Source organism: Anomalospiza imberbis, chromosome Z, assembly GCF_031753505.1.
Source record: "Anomalospiza imberbis isolate Cuckoo-Finch-1a 21T00152 chromosome Z, ASM3175350v1, whole genome shotgun sequence".
In the NCBI taxonomy this organism is placed as follows: Eukaryota; Metazoa; Chordata; class Aves; order Passeriformes; family Viduidae; genus Anomalospiza; species Anomalospiza imberbis.
The window spans coordinates 10,707,886-10,724,299 of record NC_089721.1 but is presented as its reverse complement, the minus strand read 5'-3'; the positions used below and the strand labels follow the sequence as shown (position 1 = coordinate 10,724,299).

At 33.9% G+C, this 16,414-nt stretch overlaps 1 protein-coding gene across 5 annotated transcripts in view; it reads right to left on the bottom strand.

Moving 5' to 3' along the window:
- LOC137465147 (sperm flagellar protein 2-like) overlaps positions 1 to 16,414 on the bottom strand; it is a 43,629-nt gene that overhangs the window by 4,062 nt on the left and 23,153 nt on the right. For 2 of the 5 annotated variants that reach the window (XM_068176937.1, XM_068176936.1), the window contains exons 16-21: positions 9,069 to 9,175; positions 7,884 to 8,066; positions 5,878 to 5,970; positions 5,091 to 5,264; positions 1,756 to 1,944; positions 1,509 to 1,631 (exon numbers count right to left, since the gene is read on the bottom strand). In XM_068176937.1, coding sequence (XP_068033038.1) covers positions 1,509 to 1,631; positions 1,756 to 1,944; positions 5,091 to 5,264; positions 5,878 to 5,970; positions 7,884 to 8,066; positions 9,069 to 9,175 — 869 coding nt within the window. Of the gene's footprint in view, positions 1 to 1,508; positions 1,632 to 1,755; positions 1,945 to 5,090; positions 5,754 to 5,877; positions 5,971 to 7,883; positions 8,067 to 9,068; positions 9,176 to 13,107; positions 14,220 to 16,414 lie in introns of those variants that run through there. The other 3 variants (XM_068176938.1, XM_068176940.1, XM_068176939.1) reach the window with 3 other exon arrangements.

Here is a 16,414-nt window from a genome sequence, read left to right as displayed (position 1 = left end):
AATTTAAACATGCACTACAATCTACTCTTTAAGCTATGTTAACAAAGTACCCCCTAAAAATTGTAAAGGAAAATCAGAAATTTTAATAAAGAAAGGTATGATGTGTTTGATTTTCAGCTATTGGCCCATGTGAAAACATTTTAACAAAGTGCTTGCCTAGCATATAGATGTGGCTTTACTCAGTTTACACCCTAATTAAGTTTTACTTTACGTTTCATCACATTTGGTTTTCATTAAGTGGCTGCATTATATTAAATACTACAAAGTCAGTGAGCATTTGTGTAAACAATCATTCTTGAGGTGGAACACATCTAAAGAGCTAGTTCAAAAATGCTTTGGTCTACAAGAAATTAAGTGATATTGGAAAAAAAATCAAATTAGAAAATGCAGTATTCAATTAAATAAAAAGAGTCAGGAAGAAAGACTGGGGAAGGGAAGGGAGGAAGGACCTAACATTGCATGGCATCTGTCTTCCCATATTGGCTGAGACATCAACATAGGCAGGATAGACACACATGGATAGCTATAATCTTCAATTTTATTCTCTTGTCTTTGTCTTACATTTTCTATCACTTTCTACTGTAGCAAATGGATTTTTAACCCTCACACTTACTGAGTAAATATATTATTTTATTCTTGTATTCTTGTATTTTATCTTTTACTGACAACCATTATGAGTGATACAATAAATGCTGGGCAATTCACATCCTACAAGAAAGGAATATATATATATATAATTAAGAAATAGCGAGTTACTCCTAAGCTATCATGTATCTTATTCAGATTTACATTTTGTGGGACACTATGGGGGTGATAATCTAAAAGTTGTGAAAACTGTTTATTGTTTATTGACTGTTTGTTGTCCCTTTTGATGCAGGATATGCACATCCAGCATCCTCTCATCTTCTCATGCTGTTTTCTTACACCCTGTGTATCAAGTACTTTTTCCATAGTTTTATAGCTTAAATAGGGTGATTCTCTGGCCCAAACTTGCCTTTTGTGCAACTGTTTTAATGCAGGTTTAAACATAGGTTCAGGCAGCAGGGACGCTCTAGACTATGACAGAGAATAACACTTGGACCTGTACTGCCTCTGCATGTCCTTTTCTGCTGCCTGGTTGGCCTGGGGTGGAATGGGATCTGTAGGAACTGTAGGAACATGTATTCTACAATGTCCTGCAGTATGATCCTTTTGGGAGGATAATTCAACCAGATTCCTTTCTATGGATGGGGAGCAAAGCTTCATCAGACAAGGCTGTAGAAAATCTGTAGGCAGTTCCAGGCCAGCAAGACTTGCACAATAAACAGGTCCAAAAGCGGCCCCGTCTTTGATGGATGGAATTTTCACAGAAAACAAAAAACCTGATCTACGCTACAGCTGCTGGGCTGTATAGCTGATCTACATTGCAAATTGGCAGTATCTACATTCATTACATGTACATTTCTGGCACAATGCAAATTTAAGCATGTGTGCTTACAAAGTCTTTCGTCCCAGACAGGAATACTTACAGGAAGTTTGTATTTTTGGCATGTGTTAATCAAATCTTCCATGAAAGGATGCTTCAAAAGGAGTTCAACTGCAATGGGTGTCAGATCTTCAGGACCTAATTCTTGGTACATCTTGATGAAATACTTTAAGTAAAAATAATATGTGGTCAATTTATTTTTTAAAAAAAAGTGGAAAAGCAAAGATCACATTATATTTTTTTAACATATTATGCAAACTACAAAACCATCCTTGAATCGATCTACCTACTTTATCATAGCTGTCTGCCTTCTCCAGACAGCTAAATCTATGATAATCTTCATCTTTACTTCTTCCAGTATGAAACACTTTGAGTACAGATGCCACTGAAATAATTCCTTCACCTGTGTAATTCAAGAATTCTTTTTCATCCTCTTTTAAAGTCTCTGCATTTGACAATATGTTGAGGCTTGAAGAATCCTAAAAATTTAGGCACAGGTATCATACTTGGGGATAAACAGTCTGTCAGTAGATTATCTGTTTCAGTTAAACACCCATTAAGAACCAATGGACTATAATTCCAAATTTCAGTTCTTACAGAACAAAAGTCATCAACTCACATAAAATTATCTACTGCAGCATTGAAGGGAGGAATAAATCCTGACAGTCCAGAAATATACATAATGTTGGCATTACCAGAAATTTAATAGACCTCTTTTTCCAGGAATGTGGCCAACATTGCACAGAAAAACTAGTATTTCTCAGAGCAACAAAACATAAAAATATTTAATCGTTACAAACTACAACACCAAGAAATTTGTGTTTATTTAAGGAGTCAAATGCTGGATGTTCACAATTAAAAAAAAAAAAAAAAAACCAGTATGGATTTTCTAGTCCAAATCTAGTCACTGCAAGAACTCTATTTTGGCCAAGAGTTAACCAGCTTTCCACAGAAATAGATATTTTCTAGTTTATGCAGAAAAATTAAGTTTACTTTAAGCAAGAAATCAGGTAATTTTGAGGTGATGTTAGAGCTGTTCAAAGAGAAAAAAAAACCCTAAAACAAAAAAACCTACTGTAGAGATTTGTGAACACAAAGATGAGAAAGGCTCTCACATAGGTCAACAGTGCTTTGACTAGATTACGTCACAATGTAGACTAACCACTAGCAACAGGAAACTGATGTAATTGAACAAACCATTTCTTTCCTCATTAGGAGAGAAAGACTGCTGAGGATCAGTCACACTTGTGCTGTGTGCCTTGGGCCTTAATACATTTCATTTTGAGCACAGGAGGAGTAAAGTCATTTACAGTCTTTTTAACACACAGTAATCAAGATGACAGAAATATCAGCACTGAAGTTTATCCATCTATCATTGCATTGCTTACACTGAGCTGTGAGACCTACACAACTAATAGTAACATTATTTAGACTTCAAATGAAGTTAGTGAAAGAAGTCTCAAGAATATGTTAGTCTGAGCTTCTCTTAACAACATGAAGGCTTCCGATGTATTTCTGCAGGCAGATACCAATGAGAAGACATTACAATTACCAGCATAGAACAATAAAAAGAGAAGAGGTAAATTAGGTAAAGTTCTGTAAGTGCCTATATATGAGCCAACTACCTAAGGTGTAAAACTTGTTAGAGATGAGCTAGATAGCTCTTTATATTTCACTGATGAATATTCCACTGATAATATTCACTAAATTTCCAGTACCTGGAGTGAGAACTGGGATATTTAGATCACATGTAAACAGCCACAGGGAAATAAAGGTTTAGGTTCTTAATTTGATGCTGAAACAACTTTGGATGTCATCAGGACTCTGTGTACTTGATGGAGCTTGGCTCAAACCTGACACAATATCAATGCACCATTTCCTTTTTGCCCTCTTGTGTTTGTGGAATAACCTTCATGAAATTCTGGCTCAGAATTTACTTAAGTGATATGGGATTTCTTTTGTTTCCTTCTGTCCATATTCAACATTATCATTTAAGTGCACAGGCATGGAACACAAGGCATAAGAAAGACATATTTAAAAAATGAAAATATTTATAATAAAAAAGGAAATATTAAAATTATGTTTTCAAATCAGTCCAGTGTTTCTGTGCACCAGCCTAGACAACTATAAAGTCAGAGAGAATCCATTCAAGCAAGATTCATTTAACATCTAATTCTTGGATATTCTTAGGTTTCTGAGGGACTCTCCAAGGTGAATTAGGCACACAAACTCTCTGTTTAATACACTGTGGGACATACATCGGATGAGCACATATTCATAGAGCAAATGCCTTGAGTGAGAAAGCAGGAGTGGGGAAATGCTCAGGTTAGATGTGACATCTCTTTCTTCTCAGAGATCCAGTTAATTCTGGGCTGAAGGCAAATGCTCCCCTTCACTTGTGACTCACAGCCTTAAGAAGTTATTGACACATAGCTGATAATGCCAGTGTGCTTATTAATATACTACCAAACTTCCAACCAAACAGATGAAACCAAGCAGAAAATGGCAAAGAGGAGGTTGTGTAGCTTTATATCCAATGAGATGAAAGTTAGAACTTTTCACCAAAATATGGGAAATTAGTACCACAATACCTAATTGGGAGCATTCTGTGCTCTCCTTCCTCCTATGAAATGTGGAAAATCTTATTGTCTCATTCAGTCTCTTCAGTGTGCAGAAGCTCCGTTGTGCCAAACAAAACACAGGGAAGTATAGTAACTTCTGTCATTTGAAATTATCAAATGCTATTTTGCATATGTATATGATTACCCTGTGTAGTAAAATAATGCCTTTTCTATGCTGTTTCTAGAGATCTCAATTATACTTTCAGTTCTGGGCAAATGCTGGAGTCACTGTGGTTGTGACAGGGCAATGAATCATTTTATTATCTTGAGCAGCAACCTCTTTCCAAGGTGTGTACAGATAAATAATTTATGTCAAAATAAGTAAAAAAATTACTTCAATAAATATAAGTATTCACTAATAAGTAACTGATGTGTGCAGTGGACTAATTTGAGTTTTAAGACTTTAGTAATAAAAACATACTCCAGAAATACTAATAATGTTCAAATGATGAGTTTCATTTGATTTAACAATGCATTCATCACAGCTGAAAAAATAATTTAAATATTATTTTGTATGAAATGAATTATTATTATACTTTCTGGTTTACAGATAAACCTAAACACTTGGAAGTAACACAACAGAGATGTGTCTGAATACCCCAAAGAAATGTAGTGGAAAATAAAGTAAGACCAGCAATAATACCAGGACTTATATCTTGAGATAACATTACTGTAAGTCACACTGCAGTCTAATTTCAGAGGACTGTCAGCTGGTCAATTAAACAAAAGAATACTTCCATTCATATGCATAAGGAGTAAATATCTTAAACTTTCATGAATGGCAAGCAAATTTCCAGACTTTTGAAAGAATCCTTCTGAGTATTATTACCAATGCAATGTTCCCATGAATTCAGTGAGACTACTTGAGATTACTGGAGCTACCCAGGATAAGCAAATATAGAGAAATCTAGTTAATTTATAATTTGAAAGTACTGTAATAATTTGATATTGTATAATTTGAAAGTACTGCTACTATTCTCTAGTATTTTTCTGTAATGTTTTACCACACATGGAAGGGAAGCTTTCTTTTTTCTGAGAATATATGTTCCAGTAGCAATGCTAAGTGCTCTGTATACACCTTCAACTGGATCAGAGTGGGAGGCGAAATAAAGCAGCATCTCAATATAGTCCAGCAGAGCAGGGTCTTTTTTGGTATCCGCAAATAAACAGAAGAAAAACTATAAAAGGGCAAAAATAAGCAAATTAATTTCTATAAGTGGACTTAAATGAAATACAAATCAAGGACTGTAGAGAAAAGCATGAAATACAGTAATTACTGCTAATAAGAGCTACTATACTTAAGAACATTTTGAGGCTGTACAAATCAAGGCTGTGATAAATCATAAATGTGTACTAAGTAATTCAAGGAAATAGAAATGGAGTTTCGCAGAAAAGACAGAAATAAAACTTTGTATCATGACAAATATGTTCGAAGCATTTTTTGTATTCAGATTATTATTAGCCCTCTCTTTCATGGAAAATTCTATAAGCTCAGATGCAGTGGTCATTTGCCTCCCATTCTGTACAAAACTGGTTGCTGTGTAGCAAAATTAATGTCATTCAACCAAGAACAGGAATAATTAAGTCTTTCTGAGCAGACTATGATTTAGAATGCTCAAGGCTGACTCTTGGATTCCTCTCTACATTATTCTGAAGAACCACTTGACCTGAATAAAAGTAAAAAAAAAAAAAAAGCGGGACTTACTGAAAAAAAGAGACTTAAAAAACTCAGAAATGAGACCTATCACGTTTGAATTGTGATTTCTTCAAAATACCTATGTTTTCAGTTACCTTTATGAGGTGTGTTAGCCTTTCTAAAGACACAAGTTCTTCCCAATTTTCTGTTACGCTTAGATCTTCGTTTCCATTAAACCATAAACCAACCTGATTTAATAAATAAATAAATAAATAAATAACTTTGTTTATTTTCACATATTGAAATAAGGTGGTCTTTATACTCTAGCTTTTCAACACACAGGTTACTAAAAGCCTAATTTCTGGATTTAATCAAACTGAATTTTTATTAATATATAATGACGAGAATAATTAAGTAACTGCTTGTATGTTGTAACAGATACTTGAGAAATTACTGAAGATCAAATAGGATAGAAGTGAATGCATACTTTTGAAAAAAGTGAAAATTAACTATGTAGTTGTAAATCTATGCTGCTGAAGAAGCAGAATATGATATGCATATTCTACGCATGTTCTGGTTTCTTCCTTTTAGGATATCCTTTGCTAACCTCTACAGCTTTTGTCTAGACTGTACTTTTAGAAGAAACCGTCCATACAATTCATTATGATGAAAGATGGAGGCACGGCTCTCCCCATGCTTGCCTGCTCCCAGCAAGATGACCAAGAGTCCTACAAAGCCAGAGCTAAAACTGTGCCCAGAACCAATTCTGTAGTACTAGACACAGGAAGGATCAGCTAGGGTAGGCATGAACAAACTTCCTACAGAAAAATTCACTTGTGTGAATTACACCAGGCTGTACAAACAACATTACAGCAGGGACAACCCACCACCATTACCTGGAGATGGGCCCCAGCACTGTGTAGTTTACGAGTGTAGGTGCAGAGAGAGAGGAGAGGTGAAGCAGCTGAAATTCCCAGTGGAAGGTTATTCAAACAAGTTGTTTATTGCATATTTACTACCTTGTAATACTGAAGTGATTAAATTAATTGCTCAGTTAATATTATATTTGAAAAAGGATTCTGTGATAAAAATATACATTCTCGATCTGCATGTCTTCTAACTGCTAGCTTATTTGCTCTTCAGCAAAACTTACAACAATAGAAAAAATAAATGCACATAGACCTGCTTTTTTTGTGGGTTTTCTGGCTTTGCAGAGTTTGTTTCTTAGAAAGTCTGTGGTGGGCAGGGATTGGCCCCTTCCAGGTGCTCCTGAAGTTTTAAATTAATCAAAGAAGTTCTGAAAATTGCAGGCCTCTGGACTAACACAGCCTTTACTTACTCTTCTTTAAAAACCAGTGCTAGGTGAGTGGAAAACAAATTACAATACATTTTCTATGAAATTTATTCAAAATGGTTGGAAAATTATATTTAATATCACCAAACAAATACAGAAACTGGCAAGACTGGAGTATCTACAGACACCTATATGTGTATATATATGATACTTACAGTTAGTATAGCCCAAGAGAGTGAACCAGTAAGTATCATTCTAAGTATGATTAAAATGCAAAATAAAAGTAAGTGAAAATGAGCAGAATTTTGCTGAACGAACAAAAATGTACTCATAATACTCTTTCTGAAAAACCTTGCTGAACTATGTGACAATTCAAACAGAAGTTGTCTTCAGAAAAATGATCAAAGAATTTTATAATTTTCCATGTATTCAAGGCTTGAGGAATGATCCTGAGAAAATTAATTATTGGGAAAAAATCTAAAAACATTTAATTCAAATGCAGTGGAAGAGATGAAACTGAAATCCTTACTTCAAGTCATGTCAAGTCAAGTAAGTTAATAGTCATCAAAGTGCACACAGAATGGTTTCTTTAAAACAGAAAGGATTTTCTCTTGAGATTAATTTAAGGGAAAAGTAGGAAAATCAAGTTAAAAGTGTGTTTAATTAGCCTGATTTGTGGAAATATGGACAAGATACATATTAGGCCATCAATTTCCAGAAAACACTTATCACTACAAAGCTCCCTCAGACCTAAAGTATTTAAGATTCAGACTGAGTTTCTCAAGGTGAATAAAGCAAACAACATATCATTCAATTTAGGGAGTTTAACAAAATAAAATTTGATTGAAAAATTAAAAGGATTATAACCTGTAAATAGTGCTCCTGTGTAATGAAGCCTGATCCAGTGACATCAACAGATTTGAAGCCATGCAGTGTTTGGAGGAGTTGTGTCACAGATGGCACTGGCCAAGGCTGTGCTGCTGCCAGCAAGAATCTGCGCCAGTCAGTAAGTTCTGAGTTCACTGTAAATTCAGATGCCAGATTTCCTAACTACAAAACCAAAATATCAAATATTGTCAAATGTGTACATAAAAAGTCTTTCAGTATCCTAAGGTATTTTCCTGGACAGGATGAACAAGGTTCTGCAGTGAGGTTTTGCAAAACAAAATAGGCCACTGTGTGTCGACTGCCATGTGCAGTTGATACCACTCTAAATAAACACCCTGAGTGCACAAATAGGCATTTATATATACCTTAGCTTGAGAATTTCCTTTTGTAAGTAAGTTCTTGCTTCCATGATACATTTAAAAGTCTCTTTTAAAACTGGCTCTTTTAAGGGAAGAAAATTATATTATTAAAATAAAGATAGGATTTATAAGCACTAAAAGTTCTCAAAGAATACAGAATGTGGGATACATGCACATTGGTATATTAATAGACAATATTTGACTGATAGCTTTCCTTGGATAATTAATTTCCTGTGCTGAAATTAGGTTTTATGTAGTCAAGATGACAGATGTGACTAGTTTTTACTAAACTCACTGGAACTATATCACTTTAACATTAAAATGTGTTACTCACTCATGCACTTCATCTGTGTAAAGAATATATGAATAAAGTGATGAAATAATGTGAAATCCAATTAAAATCTTAATGTGAATCATGGTTTACTGTCAGAAATAGTTATTAAAACATGCTAACACAAGTAAATATTTTCATTCTGTAGGTTTGCCAGTAACATCTGATGTTTGAATTGGAAAGAGAAATTAATTCAGTATGGAGGATTTGAAAGTTTTCATGTTTCTAAATCTGAATACCTTGGATGGTGTCTTAAGAAATGATATAATTTGCAAATTGTAAATAAATAAAGTGCTGACAAAATGTTTGCCACAGTGACTTCCATGATCCTTCCCTAGTGAAACAAAATAATTTTAACGAAAAACTGATAATATCCTGTAATATTATAATCTTCATTTTATCATACTAAGGACAATGCTGCATCTTCTATAAAAACCAATATTCCAGTTGAACAGAATATAGGGGTTCACTTACATCTGCAAGTGTTACATTCTTCCATACATCAGGAAAGCAATTTATTCCAAGATTCAAATTAACCAAGCCACAAACAGTTTCAATAAATACTTTCTTTGGTATAAAACCTAATATAAAAATGAATATAGAAATATGTTTAGACTTTAAATAAACCTCTTCTTTAAAAAAATTATTTTTAAATTTTAATGGCCATATGAAAAAGTTATTTACTTTCCTATTATGCAGTATTGATAATTCTAATATTTTCCAAACCAAACATAAAATCTCCTTATTTAAATTAATCATATGTGACCTATCTAGTAGCAAAATTTCAAGTATTTCACTGCACTGCAATTATTTTGGTACTTGTCCTGATCTGCATTAAGATCACTAATCTATCCTCACATGCTCTGCACTGACAATTAATGAACATTCACAGACACCAATCTCTCAGAGTTCTGTGTATTGAATACCTAACAACATTTTCTTCCACTCTGCTCTATTTTAGTCAATCACAAATCCATCTTCACTCTTTAAAGCAAGCGTTAGCTAGAGAATAGGGTAGAAAACATGCACTGTTGTCTGTTGAATTATGAAACAAAATTCAACTGTTTGAAAAGCTTCTCAGGACTCATATGTGGGAGCTAGAAATAGCTCCATTAATTTTATTTTAAAAGAAATCCTAAGAAAAAAATCAGTTAAATGCAGCAAACCCTATTTTTTTAAAAGCAGGAATAGATTTCCTTATGAGCAAACAGAAACTTCAACCTTCATGTATGGCATCAAAGCACAAAATTTTGTATAAAAAAATTAAAGAACAGATATGAGTCTTTTCTTTCAGAAATGGACTTTGCTGGATCAGTGAGAGTTCACTGAAAAACCTCTGCAGTAACAACAAAAAATGTAAAAGAAGTTCAAGTTGTTTAAATTTTGAGAGATAAAGCTGATTTGGTCAGGTTGTGATCAATTCCATGGCATCAAAACAGGTGTTTTCAGATTACCTTTAAAAGCAAACACAATCAGTGAAATGCTGGGGAGACTTACTTATTTTTTTCCTTTTTCCAGCCAAACTTCTTGTTCATTGCAAACGGCATAGCTGTGTACATTCTATGGCTAAGACACTTTGTTTGAAGTGAAACAGGGAAGTGAAATTTAGGTTTATGAAAAAGATATGTGATAGGAATATAAAGAATGTGTTTGAGTATTAATTTCATTGTGTCATTGTTCAAAATCAAGTTGTCAATTTGAATGAATACTCTGCATTTCTGTAGACCTGTTTATCTCCAATCAGGAAAATCAGGATTAATGCACTCAGCACATCTTTATACAGCAGAGAAATCCTATACATATATAAACTTGGAGAGAAGAGGACAAAAATAGATTTGGGAAGGTCAGTCTGTTGGGATGGGAAGAAGGAAAGGAGAAACATCTGGACTTGAAGCCTTCATATCATCCCCCAAATTTCATCATGAAAGTAAAAGCTGGGGAAAAAATACTGTCAGACTCGTAACAGTGTTCTGATGTCTTGAAAGTTTTTGAGTTATCTGCACTGAGAAAGAACATCTTCTAAAAACTGTGATAAATCATGCACTGTTTCCTGAAGCACCTTGGATTGCTAATTTAATCATTTTAAGGTAAACTGAAATTTGGTTTTTTCATGAAAACTTCAAACCTCAAGAATCAGATTATTTCTATATAGCACAATGAAGTCGGCATCACAGGAGCATCATTACTGGGACAATTCATCTAAGATTCCATAAACCAGATAACATTTTAGTGATTCATGGCGAAAACAGGCTATTGCGCCTGAAGGAGCCAGTGAACACCACAAAACTACGGGGAAAATTTTTACATCTTATTTGAAGTATCAGATTTTCTAGTGCTTTATCATAAATAGCCCAGCTAATAATTTTTGTTTTTTGCTAAACATTTCCCTTTCCATTTGATTACTGGCAGTCTAACTAAGCTTTCTGTCACACCATCTTATGTTTTAAACTGTTCAACTTGCACTATGATCTCCCTACATGAAAATAAAATATGTAGTTCCTGTATTTCTTATGATTTTCTGACTTCCTGAAATGAAATTTAATTTTGATTTTCTTCACAGAATTCTAAAAGGATACTAATATCCTCATATCACTTTTTGTGAAGCTACATGACTTCAGAAACATACATTGAAAGTATCTGAGGGACATGGAATTTAAAGAGCTTTCATCAAAACTAATGTCTGAAATGGAATTAAAGAACTGCAATCTAAATCACAACTTACATAAACTATATAATTGTTTATATTAACTATAGAATTGCTAATGAGCTGTAGGGAAGTTTCTTTTATGGTACTACCTCCTTCTGAAACATCTGAGGGACAATTTCAAAGTAATAATAGTTCAAAGTCTTCAAATGGACCGCGACTTAATTCCTCTGACTGACATATGTAGGAGGAATGAGGCAGTCTCAGAGAAAGAGAGGAAATCCCTCATACACATATGTTCCTTACTGTGTTTTTAGGTACTTTGTCTAGACCTAGTGGATTTGGATATATATTACAGAGCACAGAACTGTTTTTTAGTATGTGATTATAATACAAAACAAGAGGTGACTCATCATTTCAGCTCAAGGGCTGTTAGTGCTTCATAATCACAGAGAAATGCTGAGAGTGGGCAGCTACACAGACAGTACCCAGAAAAGAATACTGGTGTCTGCAAATGGTACTCTGCAATCAGTGAAAGAAAATTATGTCCTCTAGGAAGGAAAAAGGAAGACAATTCCCAGAACTGGCTTTTTCCACTTAGAAAGACTCATTTCAAAAAAGGTATGCTCTTTACAAAATCTTGTTAAGTACAAAATAAAAGAAACCAAACCTAGTAAGTTTTAGTTGAATAATGTAGGAGACAGAATAGAAGATTAAACATTTTTAATTAGAAGGACCAACAGGCATCTTGTAAAAAGAATCAGTATTCACAAAGATTTTGAAAAACTGTAGAGATGGTCAGGGTCAGTAAGTAAGCTTCACTTAGTACTTTTTGGAAATGGACTACACAAATTGATGAATTTATTACACTGTAGATAAAACAATTCAGGAACAGACTTCTAGCACATTGGAGAACAGGATTAGAATTCAAAGTGAACTTGAAAAATTGGAGATAAAGTCTAGAAAAAAGGACACTATCCAATAAAGATAAATGTCAAGTGCTCCACTGGGCTGACATAATGAACAGAATAAATGTCCCAAAGGGAATCTTATTGCCAATGTAAAATTTCTATAGAAAAATCTCTAAGGATTATAACAGTTTACAATAATACAAGAAAGTATCGCCATGGGATATCACTGGAAATATTTTTTTTCCCCAGATGTTAAGGCTTCTGCTACAATACAACTTTGGAAATTCTAGATCGAGAAGGATGGATGCAAACTAAAGACTGCCCAAAAGAAAGCAGCAAGAATCATCACAGGTTTAGAATATATCTCCTGAGATGTGAGGCTGAAGGAATTCTGCTAGTTTCATGGATGAAGAGTATGAGAAAATATGCCCCCGCCCTGCATCATGGAGGTGACTTCAGTGTTACAGATACAGAATCACAATTTTTTTGTTTTTATTTCTTTTTTTGTTTTCACCTGTTGGACATCCTTGGGACACATTTTCAAACTTTTTCTAATCTCAGCAGAGTTAAAAATCTCCATTTGAAAACTTTGAGAGAAAAGAACCCTCTTGGTATTACGTGATTTAAAAGAAAACCCTTAAACTCACAATTCTAGTATATAAAAAGCCACATATCTAATAAGGTAATCCATGAAATATATATCCTGTTGCTTATTAGACAAAGTATATCTAAACATTTTTTTGGTCTGTGAAATCACAAGTTCAGATATTTTATACAATGCACAGTACTGATCTCTATTTCTGACACAGAATAACTCTACTGGAGCAGACCAATATGCTTTAATGAGGCATTCCTTCAAAATCTACTCATTTTCTGACACATTATATATACCCAGAAGAAGCACAAACATCTAAGCAATACACCAAAAAGAGACTGTATGTGTATATATATATGTGTTTATGTGGTATAGCATAGCACAGTACAGAGCAGAGCTGAGGAGTACAGTAGGATGTGGAGTATTGGGTATCTTTTGCTATTACTACATACATTTTATATTGAAAGTAGAGTTATCTTGATTTAGCAGATGATTGATTCAAAGGTGAATGACCTCATATTCATTTCTCCCAAATTACCTGTAATACATGTAATTTGCTGTTGGAGGAACCAAGAAGGGTCTTTAATGATTTCATTTTAACCATGTTTTGATATAAATAATTGCTATTTCCTTGATGGTAGAAATCTATTCTGCTGGTATGCTTTACCTTTTGAAATTATTAAGTAGAAAGGTGCATTTAGAATATAGAGAATTATGAAAATATATATTCTCTAAACCATACTCATTCTCAGCTCCTAGATTAAAAATTGAGATACAGTAATCTTATTGCAACCCTTACAAATATTCTTACAGGGAAATAAAAAGTAGTTCAAGCCACAAAGCATATTAATCACATTCTGTCTGTAAGAGTACTTGTTATGGGAAGACTAATTAATGCAATTAATAATCAGGAATGGGAAGATGGATCTGTTCTGCCTCTGTTGGGAAGTCTTCAGAAAGACATGCCTGAGAAAGGTCATATTACAGTTTATCTGGTTTGCACATTTTGTCAGAGTCTGTATAGGGAGAGCCAGATTTAGCAACAGCATGGTATCTTCTAAAAATATTTTCTACTCTACCCAATGTTATGGAGTTCATGCTCTTCAACATCTGCTCAGCAGAAGCTGTATCTGGTGAAGCAGAACTGGCAGCTTCCATGCAGGTAGCCCAAGCATGAGCTTCACTACTCTGGTGTGTGGTTATAAATTCAAGTTTGAAGTCATCAGTGCCAGAACAAAAATTATGAATATTTTCCCCCAAATCCACATTATGTTTACGACATGGTACACAAAACATTATTCCTCTTTCCTCATCATATTTTAACCAGGAGTATTTTGTTAGCCATATTTTTGGAAACTGGTGATTCCTCTTTGTTTTCTGATGTTCCAAATATTTCTTCTCTTTCCCTCTGTCACCAACTTCTGTGTTGCTAGAAGAATTAGTCTTGCTTTTAAATTGCTTCAGTGCTCTTATGGCTATAATTTAAAAAGAAACAACTAAGTATAAAATAATTTTTATTTGATAAAATATCAGTTGTATCTTTTCTTTCTTTGTCCATTTTTATCTTGTTAATTTGGGACTAGAGTATAACTTGAACAGCCATGAAAGAGAACAAGGAAAGCAAACCTACTCTTAAATCAATTGAAGGCTACCAAGGATTCTTGTAAGAAATGGTCAGTTTTGATTTTGACTATTAGAAGTTTGTCAAAGTATGCAAACCATGAAATGCAGCAGCATCAATGCTATTTTTGAAACAGGGAAGTTATAAAGTGGAATTCAGAATGGTCTTTTAGGCAAAAGGTCTCCAGAAAATAGTGCTGAAGTCACAAACTGATTACAATGTCCATCATACCTGGCATTAGGAGAAATGTTAGCTTGGAGCAAGTCTGTAAATACATAATCAATAACCTGACACAGAATGCCTAAGATGCTTACGTAGTAGATGACATGATCTTATAAAAATGTGTTAACCTGCAAATGACATTATTGCTGCTTTCAGAATTGTATATGCATTCTTAATGCACTGAGGTTGTTTTGAACTTTCCCCATATTGTTCTGAAGATGGTCACCCTTGTATTTTGTAGGAGCAAATCCCATAAGCTGACATTTAAAAAAGTTTATTTCTAGGCCCATTTACCACCTACATTTGGCCAGTAATTTAATGATGCTTTTAGTATACCATTGCCATAATTTTAGGACTTCAAAAAGAAAGCAATAAATAAGCAAGAGAAATTGCATGCAGAATGGAAGCAATCAAATGAGAAATCTATTTGTTCACTGGAAATAACAAAAGTAACACCCTGCAGATGACCTAAAATCTGACTCTCCCTCCTTATTGTGATGTGTACGTCAAGAAGCAAAATTAATGAGTACATTAAGCTAATCACAGAGAGAAATGCTATTTATAGTGCTTTAAAAGGTCTTGAGAAAAAGAGTTTTTGTATACCACTCTTTTCTACTTTGGAAGAAGGAGCAAATTTTTATATATATACACTATATAATTTGTGAGAACTAATTGTTCCTATTGTTGAAAAAAATGACAGTTTGTTCCATTCTATTCTAAGCATCCTGAAAAGCCATAATATTAATAAAAGAAGTTAGAAACATGCAGTTTAAATACATTTCCAGTATGAATGATTCTTGTAAAAGAACTTAAAATCTGAGGTAGCAGCTGTGGTCCACATGGACAGTAAAATTGGACTGTCTCACCTGTTTAGTGAGACAGGTGTGCCCAGGTACCATAAACAGAACTGAAAAGAGGAAGAGAAATATTCCTAACACACAGTAAAGATTTAAAAACTTCATTAGGAAGACACAAAGCCACAAGGTAAGGTGAAAAAGAGGCTGGAGAACTGGACCTGCAACTTGAGAAGTAAAAAGGGTATTAGGGACAAAAACATTTTAACATCTCTATAGTGCTTCCTTCTTCTTTAGGCATATGGAAACCTGTGGAAATGTGCTGGTGATAATGGAAATAGGGATCAGAGTAGACCTGTGACCCACTACCAGGGATAATATTCCCTGTAAGACTGGCCTTCAGTGTTTCCAACATTTTTTTCAACTGACAAGGAGAAACTGGGAATATAGGAAAAGATGAGATCTGTTGCAGTGATGCCATGGAAAGAATAGAGGATACAAAAGGAAGCCAACCTGTACTACATATGAAGCAACTTCTTTAGCAACTTCTTTACATTAAGTTCATTATCAAATCAAATAAAATCAAATCCAGAAGAAAACCAATGTAGGAAAAGCTACACTAGGTAGAATTGTTTTTCATTAAAATCTTCTTAAAAGGCAGTATCATTCCCTGATACACACAGTGACTGGCAAGCCTTTACTTGTTTCAACTCAGAAACTTTAAAAAAAAAAAAAAAATTTAGTGAAGATATTAAGATTACGACCACTACTGAAACTAAAAAAAAAAAAAAAAAATTTAAAAAGGAGCATTATGAATGACAGCAGCATAACTTTACACTACACCCTGTGAACCAGGACTGTGACATTTTAAATGGAACCTGTGACATTTAAAGAGCAATTACTATGAATCAGTTATTAAGGCAGATATAGAAAAGAGACTATTTCTTAATGATACACCAGTCAGTATTTTCCATAGGCACAGTATAAAAATATATCCATAAACTGATGAAGCAGTAAATCTCTATTAAACATT